General features: G+C 34.7%; 1 protein-coding gene across 1 annotated transcript; it reads right to left on the reverse strand.

The window, feature by feature from the left end:
• Positions 1 to 9,610: 9,610 nt before the first annotated feature.
• LOC138163510 (olfactory receptor 4P4-like) lies at positions 9,611 to 10,525 on the reverse strand. The gene has a single exon (XM_069090970.1). It carries the CDS (start codon positions 10,523 to 10,525, stop codon positions 9,611 to 9,613), a length of 915 nt encoding a protein of 304 aa, XP_068947071.1.
• Between the last annotated feature and the right edge of the window lie 12,182 nt (positions 10,526 to 22,707).

A 22,707-nucleotide genomic window follows, 5' to 3' on the forward strand; every position in this document is an offset into this window, starting at 1 on the left:
TATATATATATATATATATATATATATATATATATATATTACATGCACCTGTGGAATAAGATATGCAGGCACTGGGATATAAAAATCCATTTTGCTGTATGAGAAAGTTAGGGGAATGGGAGTGGATATAAGAGAGAATAAATTTGGGGAAGGATTATTCAATAGGTTTGTTGTATCTCAGGGGAGAGATGGGAAAACATTTGTAACTAAAAATCTTGTGGAAATGGATGTTGTAAACAAAAAAAAATTACCAAAGAAATTGGGGAAAAACACTTTAAAATGCTGTGATTTTCCAGCACTCTTAGTCATACTGACATTTTTGCTATTGTTTTTGGTTGAATATATGACTTCATTGATGTAGGCAATTCTCAGTGAGGATCACTTATTTTCAATGCATATGGTTATCTATAATAAACATCATTTTAGAATTCCTGGAGAAACTGAAAGCTTCAGTGAATTAATTGCCCATATTTATGTGATGTTTTAGCTTTGGGGCTTGACCTAATTTCCTCCTTGCTCTGAGATCCCATCTCTCCTTACTTTAACACATTGCCTTTTATCTTATGAGCAGTATGTACTTAACACGATGTGTACTTATTTTCAGTTACAAACCAATATGTGACTAAGTCTATAGCAAAAACTTGCATAAAAAGAGAAGATAATCAATGCTCTCAAAGATCTTACATTCTAATATAAACTACTTAGAAAGTAGTGCTACCCAGGAAAGAATGCTTTGACTTGGAGAGTTACAGGAATAATGAGGAAGTTTTAGGGCAGTAGAGAGATCCATTAGCAGTGGTTGTATTCATTTTATAATAATTCCAGGGTATACAGGAGAGAGCAATACACATTGTATTATATAATGAAAGGAGTGCTTGTTTTGGATAGAGAGCTTTTGGTGATTCTAGGTAAAATACAATTATTGTACAGTTTGTATAAAACTGCCTGCTTTCCCTCATGACTCAAAGCCCTGTGTTGTGCTTTGGTCAAGCATGATTTCAGCCTGCTCCCATTTTAAGAAAAAGGATGTAGAAGTCACTTGGAAAGGGCATGCCAATAGGGCTCGAGTTGCCACTCAAAATAAATGTGTCACATAATTATGGTCCATCCTATTTCTATAGTTGCAAAGCTATTCTAAGGTTGTAGAAAAATCTCAGATGGATGGTAATTTCAGAATACATTTTAATGAGTAAATTTTTTCCTGAGTTTAGGGTTCTAGCAGTCACAGCAAGAAGGGACCCTTAAATTCCTGTATCTTCCAAAATGGTATCTACATGCTGAATGATTTCCTACATACAATTTCTGATATTTTTAGACATTTTAAAAGTTAACAATATCACAATTGAGAAGTTAATGATTTTTTTTCCTCTTATCTTTCTAGAATCCTGAATTTCATTTCATCTAAATGTGTAGAAATGAGAATTACAAAGCATTTGAAGGTTGCCAGAGAATTCAAAGATTATGGTGGTTAATCTCAGATTTTACAAACCAGGAAATTAAAGTTCACATTGTGAAGTGAGGGTCAGGGGTTGAGGATCCAAACAAAATGTTCTTTCATCTGAAAAAAAAAATAGTTTCTCAAAAAGTCCAAAGCTATATCTGTATAAAAATCTGGAGATGTCAAAAAACTCATTAGGCTAAATACATTTCTCTCTTTAGTTAAGGATTTCTTTGTCTTTTTATATACCACAAATTTCCTTGGCCATCTGGTGTAATTTATAGAACATTTTCCAGGATACCGTTTTGAAATAATTAAAGGATATTTTAAAATCAGAGATGAGTTGATGTCATGATAGTTTTTCCCAGCCACGTTCATGGATTCCATGATACCTATCTGCTGTCTTTTGCAATGTATATTGACTCCAGGGTAAGAACTCCTCCTCCAGTCAGTACTCTTCATGGTAGTTAAAAGAACTGCCATAGATGGAATAATCCTGGATTCAGGAAGATATCAATATAATCCTGAATATTTTAAAATTTCTTTTGTGATCTAATGTAATTCTTAATCTGTCTGAGTATCACTTTCCACATCTAAAAATGGGGGAGGGGTGGCAGGAATCATGATGACAGGGACATGATAATCAGTTTAGACAATATATGAGAATAGGGTTTGGAAAGTGCCAAGTGCTTCACCAAATGATAACTAACTGAAATCTTATCAAACAAAAGAGTCAGTCAATTCTCAAGTTTGCACCATATTGGGTGTTAAGGGAGTTGGTATAAATAGAAGAAATGTGTTGGGCATATTTTCTGGAGTTAACAGTCAGATATCTTATGTAAGGATGGAATAGAGAAGAAGGGATTGAACAGCAATATAAAATATGGGATGTGGGGGAAGGGATATTAAAATATTAAAAACACCTTACATTTTCATACATAAGGTAGTTTTATCTCGGATTGATATTCCTTCTTGAAAACCAAAACACACCTGTAGCCTGGAATCTTGACTTCTTCCTGGGCATTCACAACACAAAGATGTAAAGTCCTGTGGGTGGCTCCAAAAAGGGTCTCATATATCTCTTTTATCGGAAGTCATTCCCAGTCTGCCTCTTGTATCACCTGAAGGACAGTGATTTTATTTGGGGTGATAGTAGTTCCTTTAAATTGTAAGAGGAGTTATCATCTTGAAATCTGCCTTCTCTTCCTGATAGGATCCCAGAGAAACATAGGTATCTAAGTCCCTAACTTCATATTTAACTTTTAAACTGGAAAAAAAAAATCTTCTGAGAGAGTTTTGTCTAGCACTCTGATTTTGAAGGTACATGTGGAACCAGGGAATGCATCCCCAGAGGCATTTTGAAGAAGACAAGTTTGTAGACTATTTAGAGCATAGGAGCAAACTTTGGTGCAGGGGGAATTTTTTTTTTCCCTTTTAATTCTTGGATTCTGTCAGGTTTCTTCATTAATGTAAATTTCAGACACGAAACTTTTGACATTCAAACTCCTTGACTCAAAAATATACTTAATATATTACTTAATATATATATATATCATAATATACCACACACACACAAGAACAATTCATTACAAAGCTCATTGTCATCTGATTTTATTCCCATTATTCTAAGAAAACAGCTCTTCTGAATACTCCCTGTAGTGTTCTTGCCACCAAATCATTCCTGAAATGACTTCTACAGAATTTGGCACAATTATATGTTCATCTTCTCCATTATGTCTCTGGTTTTGTTTTTTATTTTGTATATATCACGTGATCTTATTTTTCATTCCTCTCTTATCATTGTCTGTAACAATTATTATCTCAGCCACTCTTTCACTTCCTGATGCCTTGCGATAGATACTTCTTTCTTTTACCCTCTAGAAGACCTCTCATACTTGAAATCTTCCATTTTATCTTCTGCCTAAAATTAAGAATTTCATTTTTATAGATGCTTATCACAATTTACCTCCAGGCCTAACCTGTTTCCTGAATTTCAGATATTCATTTTCCATAGTTCCCTATGCACTTCCCTCTATATATCTTATGGTTGCCTTAAATCAAGCACATCCACAACTGAATTTCTATTACCTTTATTCTTTTTTTCTTCTGATTTACTTATTTCAGTCATTTGTGCTCCCATTCTCTTATTCAAGAGATTTTGGTGATAATCATTAAGGATTCTTAGAGCTCTACACTTGGACTCAGGAAGGTCTAAATACTAATCCTTAATCATATATTAGCTAGCTGTGTGTTTTAATCTGGCTATAGAAGGATAAGTATCTCAGATATGTCTAACCTTCCATTATCACTTTGAGCCCAGGATTCCATCTAACACTGATGGTACCACCATGCAGACATAATGACTAGACATTTACCTAGCTGCCCCTGGAATTCATACTTGTCTCTAATTCAACTGCAAATCTGATGCTAATCCCATCACTTTACCCTAGTCAAGAGGATGTATTTAGAGTGACACCTGAATGGAACAGAATTGACTGTGGGTAGCTTAAAAATTCTTACTGCCAGTATTATTCAGTTCTCCATATATCTATATATTTATTTACTTTTACAGGGTGTTCAAAAAGTCTTAGTGAAAACTTCGGCTTTTTGTACACCAGTATATGTGCTTATGTTAGTATATAAATACTCATAGTATTTCTACCATATAGAATACAAATTCATTGAGGGAAAGACTCTTCTCTTATATTAGTACTTCCAGATATTAGTACAGTGTCTGACCTGCCTCATGTTATGTATGTTATGATCAAATGAAATAATGTCTACAAAAACATTAGTAAACATTAAAAACAATATATAAATATGAGCTATCACCATTATCAATACCAGTATAATGGCTATCATCATTCTCTTTCCCATCACAACTTGTATTCAATATTCTGCTTCTGAATCATCTACCACATAGATCTAAATATATTACTACAGAAGTCACTTTTTATAGGTTCCAATTCCCATTAACTTGAATGAGTACATTAGCTTTTTAAAATATTTCTCAAAGTCCAGTCTTATCCTCTATAAATCATTTTTATTGCAGTTTATCAACTTTCTTTATTCATTAAACTTACCATATCAAGGTAGTCAATGTTCATCAAGTTACTTACAGAAAAACTAAACATTCTATACCAAGTTATAACACTGCAAAATTTTAGGTGCAGGCAAAAGTGATTATGAGATATCAAGACTTTACCCTTTTCAAATTTAGAATAGTCACATTTTCAATATTTCAGATATTGAGTTTATCATTTTACAAATTTTAAAGAATGGAATAATTGAAGAATTCATATATTGTATGTCTTATATGCATATAATGGATGCAAATTTGAGTTTAGAAAGTAAAAGAAAACTCTCCTAAAACTTCTTTACTCCTTTGTACAGTGTGGAAGAGTTATTTATTTAAATTTATAAAATTCTAGTGTTAAGCCTTTGAATGGCTAAAATGTCAAAAACATAGTGTCCTTTCAAAACTAAGTATTCACATCTATAGCCGAGAGTCTAAGGAATCATCCTTGGCAGTTGAGAAGAAACGCATCTGGGGCAGCTAGGTGGCACAGTGATGCCCTGGAGTTAGGAGAACCTGAGTCCAAATCCTGCCTCAGAACTTAACACTTACTATCTGTGTCTTTGGGCAAGTCACTTAAACCCAATTGCTCTACCTACCCCCCTCCAAAAATGGAAGAAGAAAGAAGGAGAAGGAAGGAGAAGGAAGAAGAAAAAGAAGAAGAAGAGTAGCAGGAGGAGGAATAGAGGCAGCTCTGGGAAAAAAAAAAAGCACTCCACTATTTAGAAGCAATCTCTATTTTGCTCTTTTCCCTTCTGTTCTTCCAGGGTACAGGAAGTAGAAGTGATGACTCTGGGGTTGGTCATTTTCCTTGTCCTTTTCTGCTTGACAAGATAGAGGATACATGGATCAAAGTAAATAGAGGGAGGATGAAAGTAATTCTGTTATAACAGAATACTCTAGACCATATTGAAAGAAGAGGACAAAATAGGAAAGAAGTTTGAGCAAGAAATCTCAACACCTGCACTGAAGCACAGCATATTATTGATGGAAAATTCAATTGCCCTACAAAAATATAAGACTTTTCTCCATGCCACAAAAACACAGATAGATAGATAGATAGATGATAGATAGATAGATAGATAGATAGATAGATAGATAGATACATATATAGATAGATAGACAGATATATATAGATATGGATATACACACAAATGAATACAAAAAAACTATATATATAATATACATGTGTATGTGTGTGTATACACACACATATGCATACTGACAGTGGCCTCAAATTCCAATGTATTTTTTTTTGTTTTGGTAAGAAAAAATGGATTTGTATTTTTCAGTTACTGAACACAAGTCTTTTAAATATCAAATTCAACACTCAATTTCCCATATTTCCACAACAAATTTTGGAAAGTTCTTTGAGACTATCCTTTTAATGTTAATTTACAAGAATTTACTTGACACCTCAGATATTTCCCTTACCCATACAAAAAGAAAGAAAAGAAAATGACAAACAATTGTCAACAAATATTTTTAATCAAGAAAAAACTCAAACACCAAAATGGTCACGTCCAAAATTATGTCTCATTCTACACATTTAGGTCAAACTCTCTGTGTCAGGAGGTAGGTAATATATTTCATCATTCCTCCAGAAGCATGATTTAATGCTCCATTTATCATAGTTGTTAAAATATTAAAAGACAAAAAGTTCAAAATTGAGAAGTCGAGAATACACAGTCTTTCACCTCAAGAAGATGAAGGTGATTTAGCAGATATAAACATCTTATGAGATAAAAGTGAAAAATGGAAGGGGATAAACACTCTTATACAATTAAAAACTGCTATGAGAGCTGTACCTACAATTAATGAGGTGGTATTTCAACTGAACTCATTTCTAATCAGGTTACAGCTGGACTATAATGCTCATTTTGGGGTTTCAGTTTTTACATGTAATACTGAGAAGCTATATAACAATCATTGCAACCATGAAGGATCATGTCCTATGATGACTGGTTGAAGAAATGGTATATTATTATTATTACTTCCAGAGAAAAGAAAACTTGAGGAATAAGCACATTTGCTGTCTTCAAGAATTTCTAAGTTTTCTCTTTTTTTGTAAGTAGTATTCTATTTTTTAATTACATATAAGAACAGTTGTCAATATTCATTTTTATAAGGTTTTGAGTTCCATTTTTTTCTCTCCCTCACTGCCCTCCCCACTCCCCAAGAGAGCAATCAATCTGATATGTTAAACATGTGCAATCATTTTTAAAATAATTCCACATTATTCATGGTGTGAAAGAAGAATCAGTACAAAAGGGAAAAAACTGTGAGAAAGAAAAAGCAATATAACAGTGAAAATAGTATACTTCAATTTGCATTCAGATTCCATAGTTCTTTCTCTGTATTTGGACAGCATTTTCCATTCTGAGTCTTTTGGAATCATCTTGGATAATTGGATTGCTGAAAACTAAAACTATCATAGCTGATCATCGCACAGTGTTTCTGTTACTATGTACAACATTCTCCTGACCTCACTCAACATCAGTGCATGTAAGTCTTTCCAGGGTTTTTTTTTCCTGAAATCTGACCGCTCATCACTTCTTATAGCACAATATTATTCTGTTACATTCATATACCACAACTTATTCAGCCACTCCTCCCCAATTGAAGGACATTCCCTCAATTCCTAATTCTTTGCCACCACAAAAAAAAGCTGCTATAAATACTTTTGTAGATATGCGTCCCTTCCCTTTTTTATGATCTCTTTGGGATACAGAACTATGAGTGCTATTGCTGGATGAAAGGGAATGAACTGTTTTATAGCCCTTTGGGCATAGTTGCAAATTGCTCTCTGGGACAGTCAGATCAGTTCACACCTCCACTAACAATGCACTAGCATTCCAATTTTCCCACATCTCCAACTTTTATCATTTTCTCTTTTTTCTCATATCAACCAATCTTATAGGTGTGAATTGATACTTTAGAATAGTCTTAATTTGCATATTTCTAATCAATAGTGATTTAGAGCATTTTTTCATGTTGATAGATGACTTTAATTTTTTTGTTTGAAAACTATCTCTTCATATGTTTTGACCATTTATCAATTGGGGAATTACTTTTATTCTAATAAATGTGACTCAGTTCTATACATATTTGAGAAATGAGATCTTTATGGGAGACCCTGGCTGTAAGAATTTTTTCCAAGCTTTGAGGACACATTTGTTTTTGGTTTTTTGGAGGGCAAATGGGGTTAAGTAACCTCCCCAAGGTCACATGACTAGGATTGGTGTGTGTGTCTGTGTGTGTGTGTGTGTGTCTGTGTGTGTGTTAAGTGTCTGAGGTCTGATCTGAATTCAGGTCCTCCTGACTCCAGGGCCATTATTCTACTCACTTTGCCACCAAGGATACATTTCTTAATGAAAAGATTTTAGACTCTAGTCAAAGCATGTAGAACTAGGAAAATGACCAGAAGTTTCAAATTTAGGTTTTCATGAAAGGAATAAATCTTTATTGAATATAGTTACCCAGATGTTGAATGGCATCCTTTTAGAAATAGTGACTTCCTTCTACCCTCAAGGGGGTCTTTAAACCAAGGCTGAAAAATCCTTTGTTATGGATATCACGGAAAAAATGATGATTCAGGCATGGATTGAACTAGATTGCTCTTTTGTTGTCTATGCTTTATCAGAAATTCTGTGATTCAATTTACCAGGATTCATTGATATAGCACAATTATTAACATTCTCCTAGTCTTTGTTTATAACCCAATCAATATCCAAATTGTAATTTACTTCTTCCACTCTGCCATACTTTCATATCTAGTTCTTCCAAACTAATTCTTCAAACATTCCCCTCCATAGAACTCCAGATACACTGTCAATTCTCTTCTGTAAGATATTTACATGGACTCAGCAACAGTCATCATAGTGTGGGAAAATCACCTCAAATTTCCCATGGTAACTTGAAACTCTGACTTTTTGTTTGTTTTGTTTTTCCCCAAAACCTTTTTCATGATTAGCCATAAAACATATATTAACCGTCATACTTGTCATTGTATCAATATTTGATAATTTTATCTTGTTCTCCTCTCCCTGAATACATCCCACTTCTTGTTGGTATATTAGGTTTATAGTTAGCCAGTTGGGTATTTCCAGGGTTGCTCATTCACCTTTGGTATCTACCTGGCACTCAACTCTCACCTGTGATTCCAAGAAGCTGTAGCATGAGCAGTGGTCACAAGACTAGAAAACCTGTCTTAGTAGACAGGCTAAACTATATTCAATGGCCTTAAACTCATAGGTGAGATGGGGGTGAGAGGTGTGTACTCCAACTATGAGAAAACTCCATGTCAGAATGGGCTGGTGAGAACAATTTGTTTCAGAAATGATGAGGGCAGCTGAAGTAGGTGCTGTGGAGTCCTTTAGAGTTTGGTCAAACATCAATGATGCAGTCATTCACTGCATCCTGAGACATTGCCAGCCTTCTTGACTTTTGTTTTGCTACTGGACTTTAATGACACTGGAAGACAGAGAGAAGCTGATGCATTTGGGAAACTCTGCCTCTCTCCTTCACCATTATCGTTCCCATTGCTACCTGCATTCCTTCACTGTTCCATCCCCTGTTCCCATCCTGACTGTATACCTTTCTTCATATATCTCTGTGTTCCTATGCCACTTGTGTCCACTTCCTCTATGGTTATTAAAATATGATTACAGCCCCATTTCCCACTGCCATCCTGATCATTCCCACAAAGTACTCAAAGAGTCAGTTGTGGTCGCTCCCATTTAATAATTTAATTATTTCATAAAGTATCAATTTATTTTAAGGCATAAATTCTGGTAGGATAACAAGCATTTGCTCTTATCCTTGCAATTGAGATATTATTTTAATTCATTCAACAAACATTTAATTAGCATAAATTGTATGTTTACTTATACACATACACACACTTGTCCTTGCTGCTGGGTTATGTATATATCAATAATTTAGAGTAGAAAAATCTATAGTTTTTTAAAGGAATTTGCAGGGGTTATCCTTAGGTACTACTCATGCCAGAAACTTGAGCAACATGGAAACTTATTTTGACAATATGACTCCAAGGAAAAACCAAGTTGACTATTACATATTTTATTTTGATTCTTTTACACTTTGTGGCTCCACAGTTTTCTCATGGCATTCTTCATTTCTGCATTTCTCAGAGTGTAGATAAGAGGGTTCAGCATGGGTGCAATCACAGTATACAAAACAGAAAACTCTTTCTCTGGATTTTTGTTACCAGGCGGTGGCACATAGGTATAGACACAGGGCAGAAAGAACAGGACTACAACCATGATGTGGGAGCCACAGGTTGAAAGGGCTTTGTGCCTACCCTCTGCTGAGTGCATTCGAAGATTATACAATATGACTATATAAGATGCAAGAAGGACAAGGAAAGTAACCAAGCAAACCATCCCATTGTTAGCAATGACCAAGATACTAACAACATGAGTGTCAGTGCAGACCAGTTTCAGGAGGGGTTTCACATCACATATGTAGTGGTCAATCTGATTAGGGCCACAGAAAGGTAATGAAAGGACCATGAGCAGCTGGGCAATGGAATGCCAAAAGGCAACTGCCCAGGCAGTCAATATCAGCATGTTACATCTGTGCCGGTTCATGATGACTGTGTAGTGCAAAGGTTTACAGATGGCAATATAGCGATCAAAGGCCATGGACACCAGGATGAACATTTCAACACCTCCCAGCAAGTGAGCAGCAAAGAGCTGAGTCATACAGCAATTAAAGGAGATATTTTTGCTCTTGGTAGCTAAGTCTCTGATCAGTATGGGTATGATGGTGGAAGTATAGGCCAAATCCATGAGGGCCAGGTGACACAAAAAATAGTACATGGGTTGCTGAATCAGATGGCTACATGTGATAGTGATGAAGATGATGGAGTTACCCAGGAAGATTGAAAAATAACAGAGCAAGAAGAAAGCAAAACATATTTTCTTCATCTCTTTGTTCATAGAAAGTCCCAAGAGAACAAATTCCGTGACATTATTCTTATTTTCCATGTAGATAGAGTAGGTGATAAATATAAAGAAGAATATTAATCTGAAATGATGTGGAATAAGAAAATTAATCATTGGTATGTTATATTTACAATGCATATGCCCCATTTAGAGATAATATTAAAATATGAAAGATTGTTTTAATTGCCATATTGATCATCAAACTTTAAACCAATGTTTCCAACTGTGTCATAGAATTTATATATATATATATATATATATATGTAAAATCCTGATTTTTTTGAAGGTAAAAGATCCATTTATACCTACTGTTTCAAAATCATAACTTTACTTAAATAATGTGAACATATTAACTACTATATATGTATATACATATATTATTGTTTGTATATTTATAATTATGTGTATTTATATTTGCAGGGATATGTGCATATATTACCCCAGTGAAAATTGTAAGTTAAATAATTTTGAGGTGTCTGGTTCATGTTTAAAAGTTTTAATAAGTAATAATATAATTAATTATCATAATATAATATGTTTATTATAAGGGAAAAGTAACCCTTTCTATAATTTATTTTCTGTGGTGGTATGTTGCAAATGAGAGACAAAGTCAAGTCCAAATAAGAAACCCAGAAAAGTCATGACTTTTGGCATTTGGAAAGGGGGGGAAGAAGGAGGAGAAATAAGAAGATGAAGAGAGAAACATAAAAAGCAGGGCAAACCCTTCACCAAAAGAGTAATGATGAGATCCCTGTTTCTTCATGTACCTTTGCAACCTTTTTGGACAGCAATCTTTCTTCACTTACGAAAACAAAAATTTTGTCTTGCTGTAGTGAAAATGATCTATCACTTCAGCATCAAAACTTCTTAACTGAACCATTTGAAACATCATAAGGCTAGTCCTTTTGTAGATTTGATCTTGTTGTCCAGAGTTTTATAGCTTCACAAAACCTGATGGAATTTGACTTCTCCAAACACAGGATTGGATAATTTAAATGATATTAATTTCCCCATTTTTTTCTCCTTCAAGACTAATGACTTAATGTTCCATAATTTGAAATTTTCAGATCAAATGGGTTCAATGCTATGTCTGTCTTTCTTATATAGCTAACTTTTCACTTTTGTAATTTCCTCAATTTATGATCTTTCTTTTAAAATTTAGTGACACATTTTGATGTTTAGCAATAGACATTTCTCGATTTACTGCTTTGCAACCCTACCATTATGGAAACAGCTCCCCAACCCACTCCTGGACAGATCTCCATTATAAATTAAGAAAACATTTTCATCTACATTAATAAGATATCTTAACAATCATACTAACATGAAGCCTATTTAATCTGCCAAAAAAGTTAACACTGTTTAAATAGTATTACTAAAAAATAAAAAAAGGATGAGCTCTTTGATTGATCCAATGAAGTGATTAATTAGATTAATGGCATATGTAAAAGCAGTTCTCCCTTCCTAAAAGGAAGAAGGTATCTCTGATTATTCCTGTACCTTATGGCTCCAAGGTGGGTATGGGGAAAACCACAGCATTACTTGTAGAACATAATCAAGCTGACCCAACTATAACACTTTCCTCCAAAATGAAGAGAGGCTTTTGTTTCCTTATCTGTTCTTTGGAGCTACTGTTGATTCCAGACCTTTATGTTTTTCCTTTGCTTCTTAATCACTTTTTTTTATTCTATTCATCCATTAACCTGTCATCTTTCTATTCATTCAACTATCCTTTTTATTTGTTAATCTCTCTTTCTGTCTATTTTCCCCCAGTAGTCATTGATAGTAATGTTCTTCTATTCTTGATTTTAATTCCAATAAGTATGTTTGAACATTCAACCCAACAAGAGTTGGGGTATGACCTGAGAGGAAGGAATAATAATTTTAGTCAATTTATACATTACTTATCCCAGAGTGATGTGTATGTAAGCGATCCCTAAAACTATCAAACAGAACAGAGCAATGAAAAACATGCCTTGTTATTCTCTGAGTGCATATTTAAAATTCAAAGGTAAAGAATCTTTACTTGAGTTATCTACTCAATAGTAGAGACTGGCATGTGTGAGGAAAGGGGAATATGAATGAATGTTTTAAGGTGTAGAGTTGTAAGGTAGCTTGGGGGCAGTGTGGTGACACAGTGGATAGAATTTCAGTCCTGGGGTCAGGGAAACCCATCTACCTGAGTGCAAATTCAACCTCAGATGCTAACTGTCTGACTCTGAGTAAGTCATTTAACCTTGTTAAGGGGTGAGGAATCTGCAGCCTTGAGGCCACATTTGGCCTTCTCAGTCCTTTGGTGTGCTGCTCTAGGCCTTGGGTGCAGCCTTTTGACTGAGTCCAAGTTTTACTGAACAAATACTTCCATAAAGGATATTTGTTCAGTAAAGATTGGATTCAGTCAAAGGGCCACACTTGAAAACCTAGAGGGCAACATGTGGCCTCAAAGACACAGGTTTTCCATGCCTAACATTGTCTCAGTTTTCTCATATGTAAAATGAGCTGTAGAAGTAAATGTCAAACCAGTCAAGTATCTTTACTAAGAAAACCCCAAATGGGGTATGAAGACACAGGAAGGATGATTTACAGAGAGATCATACTGAATTCGGAATTACCAGACATGAGTTCAAATCCACTCTGTCATGTACTGTGTGAACACTAGCTTTTCTGTGTTTTTGTTTCTTCATCTGTAAAATGAAAGGATTTAGATAGCACCTTTTTTTTTTTTTTAAAGCAATAGGGGTTAAGTAACTTGCTCAAGGTTACACGGCCAGTTATTCCTGGGTGTGGTGCTGAGTATCTGAGCCTGGATTTGATCCAGGTCATCCCGACACTGGAGCCAGTGCTCTTACTCGCTGAGCCACCTGGCTTCCCCTAAGCAATAGGGGTTAAGTAACTTGCTCAAGGTTACACGGCCAGGTGTTTCTGGGTGGGTGCTAAGTGTCTGAGCCCAGGATTCAATCTCCAGGTCTTCTCAACACTGGAGCCAGTGCTCTTACTCGCTGTGCTACCTGGCCGCCCCAGATAGCACCTTTTTAAATAAATTTTGAGCTCTAATCCTATAACCTTTCCATCCCCAAAGTCTCCTTTTAAAGCTTTAATAATCAGAGGAATAAAGTGACATTTTCCAAGGTACTAAGTCAATCAGTATTTTAGTGGGGATTCAAATCTTGATTTGAAATTCAGTAAATTTAGATGGTTTATTCATAGCTATATTGCTATTAAGGGTTGATGGTTAGAGTCAAGATCTAAACCTTTCATGTTTTGATGGTTTTATTTATTTTCTATTATATTCCTTTGCTGTACCCTATCAAGTCCAGAAATGTTTTAGGTGGTGAAATGACTAAAAAGGAAAAAAAAAAAGATTGTTTTGCAGCATCATTATGAACGTAGAAATATCCTAACTAATGTTCTTCATACCAAGAACTCCTTTATTCAATCCAAAACTTAAGGAGTAACATTTCATGTCCTTAGCATTGGAGACTTTTAGGCTCAGGCATACTCCTGGGGCGGAATTAATGAAAATGAGTTTTTGGGGGGAAGATGAGCATATGAAAAGGGGTATCTGAGACAGGGAAGTAGGAGTCTGTGTGATCTAAGATCATGAGACTATATGGATTCTGTAAGAAAAACAAAATATCTAAAATACTGTCTTTTTTTACTCATCTGTCATTTGTATATAAAAATATTGAATAATCAAATAATCACTGTAACAAATTTGGTGAGGGGATATTATTTGGGACAATCAAGTCCTGCAATCAATGAGTGCAAATGCATCCAAGAAAATTTAGGTTATACTATAAAAAGAAGACAAATTCATTCATAGGAGATGTGGTCCCATCAAAAACATACCTGGTACCAAGAAGTGAATTCTGATGACTGGTCATGCATTCCTGGCCAATATGGGTTCTTGATATCTCCCAAAAGAATGACCTGTTTTTTTTTCAACAGGCAGGTGTGGGAGAAGGTAATTTTTGCCAGGTGACTTCAGTTCACCATAAGGGGCAGAGCAGACTTTGAAATCTGGAAGTGTTCAATTCTTTTCTTGGCTTTGGAGTTCAGAAGGCAAACAGATTTTCAAAGTTATTGACTCCACTGGAAACTCAGCCCATTAACTGTTTTCTGTGGAGCCAAAGAGAAAAGTAAATTTAAAGGCTTGTGAGGCCCCCTTGAGACTTGGTCTCCTGGAAGCATTCCCAAGCAACTTAGAAATGTAAGACATTAAGATACAAACAAAGACACATTTCAGGATTAGTCAGTCAATCAGTCAATTGGTCAATCAAGCATTTATTGAAAACCTGCTATTTACCAAACTCATTCGAACAAGGGAGGAAAAATAGTGTAATGCAGTGACTACCTCAAGGTCAGGAAGATCTCAGTTAAAGTTCAGCCTCTAATAGAGATTGCCTGTGTCACCACTGGAAGTTTGATTAACCTTCTGGTGTTCCATGGAACAGTGCCCTATTAGAAAGTAGGGGCTCTTCCACATTATGAGGTAAGATGCCTTTATCAGGTGTATCGAGCTGAAACAGTGAATAGAAGCTCCAGTCCTGGAATTAGGAAGACCTGAATTCAAAACTAACCTCAGACACATGCTAGCTATGTGACCGTGGACTCAAGTAATTGTAATCCCATGGTCCTTAATTTCTTTTTTATATTCTTGTTAATGAATGTTCAATGATGTGTAACTGTTTGTGATCTCATAGAACATAGCACACCAAATCATTCTATCCTCCACTATCACCCAAAATATGTCCAAGATTTTATTTGTATTTCTATGATACTATCTACGCATCTCAACCTTTGCTCTCCCCTTCTCCTTTTGTCTTCAATCTTTCCCAACATCTGGGTCTTTTTCACCTAGTCCTGTATTATCTTTGTGTTGCCAAAATATTTAAGCTTCAGCTTCAGTAATTGATCTTCCAAAGAATACTCTGAATTTTTAAGTACTGATTGATTTGATCTCTGTATTCTCCAAGGGACTCTCAAAAATCTTTAGCACCACAAATTGAAAGCATTGATTCTTCAGGGCTCAGCTTTTTATGTAGTCCAATTCTCACAGTTATACGTTGCTCCTGAAAAAACAAACAGACAAACATAGCTTTGACTACATGGACCTTTGTTGGCAAGGTGACTTTTTTTTTAATAGTATGCTAGATTTGGCATAGCTTTCCTTCCAAATGAGCAAAAGTTTTTTTCATTCCATGGATGTAGTCACCATGTGCAACAATTTTTGAACACAAAAGTATAAAATCAGACACTTTTTCCATTTTTATTATATCTATTTGCAAGGAGGTGAAGGGATTGGTTGACATGATATTAGGTCTTTTTTTAATGACAAGTTTCAAACCAGCTCTTTCACTCTTCTCTTTCACCATCATAAAGAGGCTGTTTCATTCTTCTGCACTTTATGACTTCACAGTGGTATTGTCTGCATATCTGGGATTGTTGATATTTCTCCCAGAAATCTTAATTCCAGCTTTTGGTTCATCCGGCTGACATTTCACATGATATATTATGCATGTAAAAGTTAAATAAATAATGTGATAGTATATGTTCTTGCTATACTCCTTTTCTAATGTTTAACTAATCAGTTCTAAATGTTGCTTTTTGACCCATATACAGGTTCCTCAAGAGAGAAGTAAAATGATCTGATATTCCTATCTCTTTGAGATATTGTCACATTTTGCCATGATTCACACAAATACTTTAATGTAGTCAGTGAAGCAGAAGTAGATATTCCTCCCCCTGGAACTCCATTGTTTTCTGTATAATCCAGAAAATATTTGCATTTTGGTCTTTAGTTCCTCTGCCTCTCCCAAAACAAGCCTGCTCTTATGGTAATTATCAGTTCAAATATTCTTAAAGCCAAATTTGCAGAATTTTAAAGCTAATCTTGTTGACATGTGAAATGAGTGCAATTATTCAATAATTTGAACATTCTTTGGCATTGTCCTGCTTTCAAATTTGGATGAAAACTGAACTATTCCAATCTTCTGGCTACGTGTTCTTAATAAAATGAAGGAAGAGACTTATATGTTTTCTAAAGTACCTTCCAGATATATTGCCTTGATTATTTGACATCAAAACACTCCATATTTCAGGCAAATTATTCTACTCACTTTAATATCAGTTTTCCACTACCATGACTTTGGTAGTCCTATTTTTAGCATCCTAGTCTTTACACTTAGAATGAAATACATCATTGTTTATCTTAATAGCCACTTTCTCCTTTTAGCTCTCACTAATACTACAGTCAAAAATGTTTTTTTCTTCCTTCAGAAACTGTCACATTCTCCTTTTTTTCTCAGTCTCACTCTTTCTGCCCATATCTATCTGACTGGCTTTTATACCTCTGTCTGTATGTCTCTCTTTCTCCCTCTTCCTTCCTCTCTCTCTACCCATATACCCTAATTGCTTTTATTGTGGTTCAGTCATATTACAGATAAGGAAAATGAAGTCAACAGGGTTAGTTGATTTGCCCAGAGACACATAAGTATCTTCAGCCAGATTTGAACACAGGAAGATCAGTCTTCTTGACTCCAAGCCTGGCATTCTAGCTACTGCACCACCTAGCTGCTTCAATAGAAATATAATTTCATCATTATCATGAGCTTCTGATGGAGGACTTCCTCTATTACTTTGGACAAAAAATGTCTTCTGAAATTTTATATATTAGAGACATATATAGGAAACTTAGAGGATGGCATATCCCCCAGGTTCACATTTCCAAAAGTGGTCAGAGTTATTCTTGAACACTGATTTTGCTGACTTGGGGACCAGATCTCTTTCCACTGAATTATGTTGTTTCTTATTTCTCTCACATTTCTATAAAATCAATTCTGTACTTTAACTTTACACTTATGGTATACTAAAATATCTATTATACTAAAAGCTCCATGAGGAACTTTTACAATACAACAGAAAAATTTCAAAATACTTCATTGTTATCTTTGTATGTAGAGCAGAACTCAAAGTTATTTCAATGCAAACTAGATTTTAAATGAATATCAGATTATCCTTACTCTTAATTGGAAAATAATAAAATATTAGAACACAATAAAAATATTCTTTGTAATTAATTAGCAAGAATTGACATCCGCAGCTGAAATGGATGTTACAGAAATAATTTCAATGACCAAAGTTTTGTATCAGTGAAATAAGATATTTTTTTCTAAAATGTGTTTTAAGATTATGGGAGTACCAATGGAACAAATTTATATAGAAAGGTTCAACTTGATAGCTAGGGTAAGGAAATTGTTGCCTTTGTTTCTGAGACAGTTTCCATTTTTACTAAACACAAAGTGAAAGGTAGAAAAATTCAGTCTTTAAGATCTTCCCCCTTAAATCCTAAAATATTTTATTCAATATAAATTCATAGACATACTTTTAGTTTACAACATTCAATTCTACAATCTCTTGAGTTTCTAATTTTCTCCCCCTGCCTCCCATTCCCCCCTGCCCTCCATGGCAGCATGTTACCAAATATAGGTTCCTCAAATACTTTAACACTGAACATTAGACATGTTGTAAAGTCATGTTCTAACCAATGGGGTGAACAATGAAAAAGAAGGGACAAAACAAAACAAAACACAAATGTGCGAAAGAGCAAATAGTTTGCTTCAATCTGTAAACTCTGTAGTTCTTTCTCCGGATGTGGATATCACTTTCCATCATGAGTCCTTTGTAGTTTTCTTCTAACCTTGTATTTCTGAGAGGAGCCCAGTCTATCAAAGTTAGTCCTCACAATACGATGTGTCTGTAATTGTGTATAAAGTTCTCCTGGGTCTGCTCTCCTCACTCAGCATCAGTTTGTATAAGTCTCTCCAGGTAAATGTGAATTCCATATGTTCCTCAGTTCCTATATCACAATAGTATCCTATTGCATTCATATATGACAACTTGTTCAGGAATCCCCAATTGGTGAGCATCCCCTTGATTTTCAATTCTTTGCCACCACAAATAGAGCTGCTATAAAAATTTTTGTAAATGTAGTTATTTTTCCCACTTCTATGATTTCTTTGGGATACAGCCCCAGAAGTGGTATTTCTGGGACAAAAGGGTATGTACTTTTTTATAGCCCTTTGGCCACAGTTCCAGATTGCTCTCCAGAATGCTTGGATCAATTCACAACTCTACCAATATTGCATTAATGTTCCAGTTTTTCACATCCTCTCCAGAATTTATCATTTCTCTGTTTTGTCATTAAATCCTAAAATCTTAATGATTATATTAGATTACTCATTTCACTGAAGGCTGAGGGATTTTGTACATCAAGTTCAATAAATTCAGACATTTTATATCCAATATTTCCTGTCTGTGTTACCCAATTCCCTAAGGAAGAATAGTGAGAGTATCTAGAATGAAGTGACATGTATTATTCACATTACATCATAATTACAAGCAATTTTTTTCAAGAATCATGAAACAATTCAGTAAAATAAAAAGAATCCATTGAAATCAGAAAATAAAGAGAGGAGCAATTTATTATCCAATGCTATTTGCTACAATTATAAGAAAAGTTAAACACTTTATTCTCAAATTTGAAGTCATAATTTTGATATCTCCATAAAATATGATGAAAATGGAATTTAGTCAAATAGGTAAGTCACAAATATTTCAGTTTGAAACAATGTTGATACATAATCTCTATTTTTACTTGAAATATTAAACTTTTATAAGACATTTGACATTTTGAGTATATTGTCCAAATCTCCTTATTAGGGTCAAGTGATTTTTTTTCTAAAAGCAACAATTGCGGATGGGCTAAAAATTGGGTACAGTGCTCTTAATGACTATTTCATTCCATAGATACTAAGCTATTGAAGCACAATTCCTTAAAAAGATATAATATTTTGTGATGGTATGATTACTGTGTTATGGGGCAGAAATTATATAGCTACAGTATATTAGTATATACACAGGTATTGATATTTACAAGTCATAAAAAAATAAAAATGAATCAGAAGGAAATTTAGTTGATCCTATAATTTTAGAAAGAAAATTATCCAAAATTTCATTCAGAATATATTGCATCATTCTATCATTGCTAAAAGCTTTCTATGGATACCAAATGGGCAATAGATGCAGACACCGTGGCTATAAAGAGTGACACTTTCCCCATGGGAGGGTTTTCACTCATTACATGGTTGTTCATGCCATCATTTCTTCTTTAACATGCCCTAATAGCCAATATTTCCCAAAGAGGCTCATTATGTTGTTTTGTTAATGTGCCAATATATTCAAACCACATTATGCCAAAATGTTTCTTTCTCCTTACATCTAAAGGGAAATCAACTACTAGGAAGTAAGCATAAAGCAATGATAAGGTACTCAATTTTCTTTCTGCAATCAGTAATTGTTAAAATGGAATTTTTGGTTTAAATTTTGCATTTTCCCCTCAAAGAGTCCTCCTCCTCCTCCCCCCACAACAAAGGTGCAGCAGCTGCAGCCGCAACAGAAACACCAGGAAAAAATAGTATACACAATGACTATCACAGTCTAAATGGAAAGAACACCAAACTATAAGAGATGAAACTGAATGTTGTAAAATTTGAAAAAAAGAAGCTTAGACCCAAAGAAAAGATGTGAAAAGATGCTTTTGTCTCCTTCCTTTATGTTATTTAGTAACTATGGGTGCTAAATGTTTCATACAACGTCAGATATGTTTCTGTCTTTGGTATTCAATTTTCCCTCTTCTTCGTCTTCTTTTTATTCCAGTTGTTTTCTTTTAAAGTAAGTGTTGGAAATGCCAACGTGGAAAACAAAACACAATTGATATCAAAACTCTGATATCAAAAGAAGTTTATGAAGGAGAAATCCAGAGTAAGTGAACATTTCTGGGCAGAATTGGATTCTCCCCTTCTCCTGGAAGGAGTAGAAGATACACAAGCCAAGCAGGCATTAGTTGTAGACACTCCCATCAGAGGATCGATTGGTTCTTTCTCTGTTCATTCACCTATTCCATTATCATACATTATTACACAATATTACTAATGAGCCTCTAATTCTAGGCTAGGTGTGATAATATACATAATACATGAAGTTAATTAATTAAGTGCAGTAATAACCCTGGAATACTGACCCATCACTGATTTGACTTACATTTGTCCTTATCTGGGCCTGAGTGTCCCAAGGTCATTCTGCCTTCTAATTGGTCAAACTCACCTGCTGTTGCCAGCTTTTTTTAAAATTTTACTTTAGTGTTTTCTAGAAATTCTATGGAAACTGGGAATCTGACTGCTCCCCAAGACTACTGTCTGGTCTTATCACTTTACTCTTATCAGTAGCCTTCTTTCAGCAGTTTTTGCAATCCTGTGATAACTTATCCCTTTCTCACATGAGATATGACTTTGAAGGAAAAAGAAAGGGAGGTGGACTTGAAATCTAGGTAAAGCTATATCTATGTATCTAAAAGACAAAACAAATTATAAGCCGGTGGATCCTGACAAGTCATAAAGTCACTATCCTACTTTCTCTTCCCTTTTAAACCTAGTGTGTCTAGGGTAAAGTTGGGTGTTGGTGGTGGTGGACATGGCTCTTTTCATTCATTTAGGTTCTCACTTTTAAATTTTCAATCCTTTGTGATGTAATAGGTGTAAATATTACCATATATCTTAAATAATTTTGCCCTCTCCAAGGTCACCACTGATGTATTTGTTGCTAAAACAAATGCTCCTTTCTCAGTCCTCAATCTTATCCTTCTCTCTCCATATATCAATCCACCCTTTGAAACCCTCCAAATGAAAAGTTGCTCTCAAATTTTGGGAAGCTAGGCTCTTATAGGTAAACTTTACCTTTTTCTTGTATGAAAGTGTCCCTCAACTCATTTTCTGTCATCTCTAAACCATGAACTCTCTCCAAGTTAGATGACTTGCCTAGAGACACACAAGTGTCTGCAGGAAGGCATGCAATCTGATATATGTTATACGTATATGATCACATTAAAATATGTCATCATTAGTCATGTTGTGCAAGAAGAATTAGAACAGAAGGGAAAAACCATGGGAAAGAAAAAAAGAGAAAATATTATGCTTCAATCTCCATTCAAACTCCACAGTCCTTTCTATGAATATGTATAGCATTTTCCATCATGAGTCTTTGGGATTTGTCTTAGATCCTTTCATTGCTCAGAACGGCTAAGTCTACCAAAGTCAGTCTTCACACAATGTTGCCATTATCATGTACAATATTCACATCATTCCCTTTCTTCTTTTTCTAGAATGCTTTTTCTTTATTTCTACCTCTCACATTACTTAATTACTTTCAACTTTTAGTTAATGTCATTTCTTCTAAAAGTCCTCCTATTATTGTCAAAATTGTTAATGACTACACCCCAAATTGTTTTAAATTTTTCTGTATACATATCTTGTATTTGTTAATGACTCTGTTGTAGCTCACCATAATACTTCTGAAGAGGACATTCAAGGTTGAGAAGTCTTAATGTCAGAAGGAGTAATGTATCTATGCCTAATCAGAACAAGACTATACAACATCACTCCATTGATAATAAATAAATTCTAAGGAGCACTTGTAGGTCTGTACAGAACAACCCATAAGAAGTTATGAGAGAAAACAGTAGAGTAATTTAGCTGAAAAGAGCTACCAGGAATAGAATGTAAATGGAAAAGAGAAAACTTTGGTGGTAAGTTCCTGAGTTTGATGAGAGTAGAAATTAACACCTCAGGAGATCATAAATGGTGAAATAGATTTGTTTGGGATTTAAGGGAGTGATTTAAGCTCCTGCATTAAGAGTAATAGCTGATTAAAGAATTGAAGAAGTTAGATAACTTTTAGAGAAAGTGACTGTCATAGAACAGTTAAATATGGTTACACAAACCATATCTGAGAAGTCTAAGTTGTTGGTATGGTTCTACATGTGGTCAGTCAGTTAATAAAAATTTCTTAAGCATCTACTATGGGTCAGGCTACATGCTTGGTATAGGAGATAATGCCTATACTGAAGGCTCCTTCAATCTAATGAAGACAACAACAAACACATAAATATGTACAAACTATATATTGGATGAAGAGGAAATAAGAGAGGAATGAGATAACAATTAAGAGAGGTTGGTTAAGGATTCCTCCAGAAGATGGGATTTTAGGTAGGTCTTGAAGGAAACCAGGGAAGTCAATTACCAGAGATGAGGGAGGAGAATATTCCAGGGATGAGAGTTCTCATCTGACATTTTTATGAATCTCCTTCTCTAGATGAATGTCTAAAGGAA

This window comes from Petaurus breviceps, unplaced genomic scaffold (assembly GCF_028583685.1).
Source record: "Petaurus breviceps papuanus isolate PSGF00001 unplaced genomic scaffold, PetGlider_PUasm1.0 188, whole genome shotgun sequence".
NCBI lineage: Eukaryota > Metazoa > Chordata > Mammalia > Diprotodontia > Petauridae > Petaurus > Petaurus breviceps.

Coding starts and splice junctions, on each gene's coding strand:
- LOC138163510 (XM_069090970.1), bottom strand. CDS start 10,525: ATGGAAAATAAGAATAATGTCACGGAATTTGTTCTCTTGGGACTTTCT.